The sequence below is a fragment of the Cynara cardunculus genome, assembly GCF_001531365.2.
Source record: "Cynara cardunculus var. scolymus isolate 2C chromosome LG 3, CcrdV1, whole genome shotgun sequence".
NCBI lineage: Eukaryota > Viridiplantae > Streptophyta > Magnoliopsida > Asterales > Asteraceae > Cynara > Cynara cardunculus.
Window position 1 is genome coordinate 6938188 of NC_037530.1, and position 4628 is coordinate 6942815.

Here is a 4628-nt window from a genome sequence, read left to right on the forward strand (position 1 = left end):
AATAACTGCGGATAAACATAATCAAATAGAGGATGAACATCTCATTTTAAAATATAAAAAATCTAAAATATAATTAGAATAATTATCGAGTTCCAATAAAATAAATAATTATTATCTTTATAAAACAATTATATTATTAAACCAAATATAAATTATTTCGTTATTGTACATAAATTACTTTATAAAAAAATTGAATTAAAAAATTACACAAAAAAATAAGGAATTTCAAATAGTTAATTTGATACTAATATCGGTATATTTTTGTCAAATTTTTATGATATCTTCAAACATATATTTTATTCAAAAATAAAAAATCATCGCTTTCTCAAAATCACATGAAGTCATATTATAACATCGACTAAGATAAAAAATAAAATAAAATATTAAAATCACGATATATCTCGTTACATTGCAATGCAAGAGTAGGCTTTTAATAATAATAATAATAAAAAGAATAGAAGTAGTGATTGATTGGGGTATAACTATAAGAATCATCCCTCCCAATCCCTCCCTCAGTCGTAACTAAACACATATTCTTTCAAACTTCTTCTTTACGTATTTTTATCCATCTCATGTATAAATTTGCATTTTGATCTCCAGAACTCCGACCACAATGGAGGTCGCCGGACCTCCTCCTTCCTCCTTAACACGTCTCAACACCTTCGTCGCCCAATCTCGCATCGGAAAACGATTTAAACTCCATGAACGTAACACCACCTTCACCACCGAACTCAGGGCCGGCACCGCCACCTTCCTCACCATGGCTTACATCCTTGCCGTCAACGCCAGCATCCTCTCAGACTCCGGTGGCCCTTGTTCTGTCTCCGACTGCATACCACTTTGCTCCGATCCCTCCTTCTCCGCCTCCAACTGCACCGGTCCCAACTTAAGGGTCATACAGCCCGATGATACCTGCAAGTTTTCTCCGGTAAACCCTGGTTACACCGACTGTCTGGCAAAAGTCCGAAAAGACCTTATTGTTGCCACCGTCGCTTCTTCTCTTATTGGGTGTGTGATCATGGGTACTTTCGCCAATTTACCATTGGCTTTGGCTCCGGGAATGGGTTCTAACGCCTACTTTGCTTACACCGTCGTCGGATTTCACGGCTCCGGCAACGTCTCTTATGAAAACGCACTTGCCGCCGTTTTCATCGAAGGGATGATTTTTCTGTTGATTTCCGCCGTCGGGTTAAGAGCGAAGCTTGCGAAGTTGGTTCCGAAGCCGGTAAGAATCTCGTCGTCGGCCGGAATTGGGTTGTTTTTAGCTTTTATCGGCTTGCAGAACAACCAAGGTATCGGCTTAATAGGCTACAGCTCTTCCACTTTAGTTACCATCGGCGCGTGTCCCACATCCTCCCGGACTTCACTTGCGCCGGTTATTACTTTCCCCAACGGCACCGTTACGCTTCTCCCTGGCGGCTCTGTCTCCGGCGATATCATGTGTTTGCATAACCGAATGGAGAGCCCAACGTTTTGGCTCGGCGTGGTCGGCTTCGTAATCATCGCTTATTGTTTGGTTAAAAACATAAAAGGCGCTATGATTTATGGTATTGTATTCGTGACGGCCATTTCATGGTTTCGTAATACACAAGTAACGGCGTTTCCAAAAACTCCGGCCGGCGACTCAGCTTACGAATACTTCAAACAAGTCGTCGACGTTCATAAAATTCAGTCCACCGCCGGCGCACTGAGCTTCTCCAGCATCGGCAAAGGATATTTCTGGGAAGCATTGGTGACATTTCTCTACGTCGATATCCTCGATACCACCGGAACTCTATATTCAATGGCACGTTTCGCCGGATTCGCCGACGCCAACGGAGACTTTGAAGGTCAGTACTTTGCTTTCATGTCAGACGCATCGTCAATCGTCGTTGGGTCACTACTTGGGACTTCACCGGTGACAGCGTTTATAGAGTCGTCCACCGGAATAAGGGAAGGTGGGAGGACCGGAATGACGGCGTTAACGGTGGCTGGATATTTTATGTTAGCATTCTTCTTCACACCATTGCTAGCATCGATACCGGCGTGGGCGGTGGGTCCGCCGCTGATACTGGTCGGAGTCCTGATGATGAGATCGGTGGTGGAGATYGAYTGGGATGAYATGARRCAGGCGATWCCGGCGTTYATRACGYTGATATTGATGCCRTTGACGTAYTCCATMGCKTATGGRYTGATCGSCGGKATWGGRACKTACATRGTACTGAAYMTKTGGGATTGGGGWGRGGGGTTWTTKRGTAAATATGGGATTCTTAAGGGGGTTAGAAGTAATGGAAGTGTTATTAATAGTAGTACAGGGGGTAATGGTGTAATTAGTGGAAATAGTGTGGATACAAGTGATAAAGTGCTTGAAGTTTAGGGGTTTCTTTATAATTCTTTTTTTGTCATTTTGGCTTTTATGAACAAGATCTCATATAAATCCATTTTATTAACTACTATATATTGTTTTTTCTTATTGGCTACATTATTTGATTTTTTTCATTTAATAACAATTAAAAAAAATTATTAACCTGGATATTCAACCCGTTACATGAGCCGATTAATCACAGGACGACCACCTGTCTTGCAAATAGCCAGAGTCACTGCATTTGAACATCCGTGACCACAAGGAGATTTTTATTTCTCCTTGCATTTGAACATGAGATCTCCAGATATATTTGATCTTTAAAGTCAAGCTCAAACCAATCAGACATCATCCTTATGTTTAATAATTCAAAATTTTAATATCACCATCAATCTACACCCAACAATTACATCATTGAATTAAATTATGACGTGGCAATTTAATTTATCGATATTTTTACAAAAGATATTTTGTGTAATGAACTTACATACAAAATACTTATCGAACGTAACGTAATTCTATCCAATGTTTTCCAATCGTTGACAATTCTATTTTTATATCGAAGCCAGATTGATAAGTTTTGAGTATCCAAGTAAAGCTCGAGTAGAAATATTTTGGGCTGCGAGTTCAATAAGCTAGAAAAGAATTCTTCTTAACATACAAAAGCGCCATAATTTGAGTTGATTTTAAATTTTGTATAAACATATTTAAGCAAAACCAACAAAACAACATATCTAAATAACTCAAGCAAGAGTTGGATCTTAGCAATCAGTAGTTTGTGTTTAAAAGTTCATGAGTCATCAAGTTGACCATAAGCATACTAGGTTTCTCCAAGGTTCTAATGGTGGAGAGATCAATCCTCAAGTCTTAAAAGCCATAGTGAGGTCATGGCGTTTTCCAAGACATGACTTATGGTGACAAATCTCTATATCATACAATATATATATATATACACACACACACACACATTTTCTACTATCACTCGATGAATCAATGGTAAAGAACAATTTAAATTAAGACGATATGTTAAAAACTAACAGATAAGACGATAAAAAGGTAAGTAAAATAAAATATTATGTAACAAAAATTGTGCATTACGCTATGACATGCCCACATCCTTAACATGACATGAGACATAAGCTTTGGGTCATGACACGCCATTGGTGTCTGTTGTGACAAGTCTTTTAGAACAATGGATTTTTTGCAAGCTAAGCTTTCAATAGAGCTAACCAAAAAGCTCTAGACTCGTCCATGTCAAAAGGATCTAAAAAACAAACCAAATTAGTTATGGTAATATGATAGTTCAGAAATATACCTCGAGATTTTTGGAAAAGTCCCGGTTTGTAGAACTGTATGTGTCTATTGAGGCCCAAAAAGTAGAGATGTATATTTGGGGACAAAAAGCTTCTATTAGAGAACTTGTTATGGACATGAGTCTAGTCACTTTTCAATCCACAGTTGATGTTGTGAAAAAGACTGAGAAAGAAAAGAACTGACAATTGGGTGAAAGAGGTAATGAGAAACGAAAATGGGACAGATAGTCAAACGCTATGAGAAGATCAAAATTTGTAAGATTTGGCAATCTTCTCAATCAAATATTTGTTGAGAGACCGTGTCCTAGATGTCACCAAATGCATCAGGGTGAGTGTAATTTAGATCTAAAGAATTCCATGCTATAGTAGAAATAGATTGGTTGGAAAGAAACCATCTAACCATTGTGTGTAAAGAAAGATGATTCACATTGACTTACCTGGGAAATGACTAATTGTGATTTATGGCGACCATGGAGACCGAAAAACGAGTTTGTTTTCAATGTTAAAGGCTCGAAAATGTGTAAAGAAACGGTGCAAGAGTTTCTTGGCATACGTTGTAGGCGCAAGAAAGAAAACTTTGAAGTTGAAAGCATACCGATAGTCAGAGATTTTCAGAGGTCTAGCTAGAGGATTTGACAAGTATACCAGTGGTTCGTTCGAAATTGATTTGACACTAGGAGCTACATCGGTAGCACGTACACCATAACTATTAGCTCCATAAGAAATGAAATAAATGATGTCTCTGTTGCAAGATTTGCTCGACAAAGGTTTTACAAGACACAATCAAGGTTTTAAATGGTGTGCAACGTGGAGCGACAGTGAGTTCAAGCCTTAAGTCTTACGAGCTCAGCTAATGTGAGGCCATGGTGTCTTCCAAGGCGTGGCGTAAGGTGACAAATCTCTCTCTCTCTCTCTATATATATATATATGTGTGTGTGTGTGTGTGTGTGTCTGTGTCTTTGTTTACGTCAGTG

At 38.7% G+C, this 4628-nt stretch overlaps 1 protein-coding gene across 1 annotated transcript; it reads left to right on the forward strand.

Annotated features, from left to right (window-relative positions):
• Window positions 1-557: 557 nt before the first annotated feature.
• Window positions 558-2429, forward strand: LOC112510401 (adenine/guanine permease AZG1-like). The gene has a single exon (XM_025115805.1). It carries the CDS (start codon window positions 614-616, stop codon window positions 2354-2356), a length of 1743 nt encoding a protein of 580 aa, XP_024971573.1. The 5' UTR covers window positions 558-613; the 3' UTR covers window positions 2357-2429.
• The last annotated feature ends 2199 nt before the right edge of the window (window positions 2430-4628 follow it).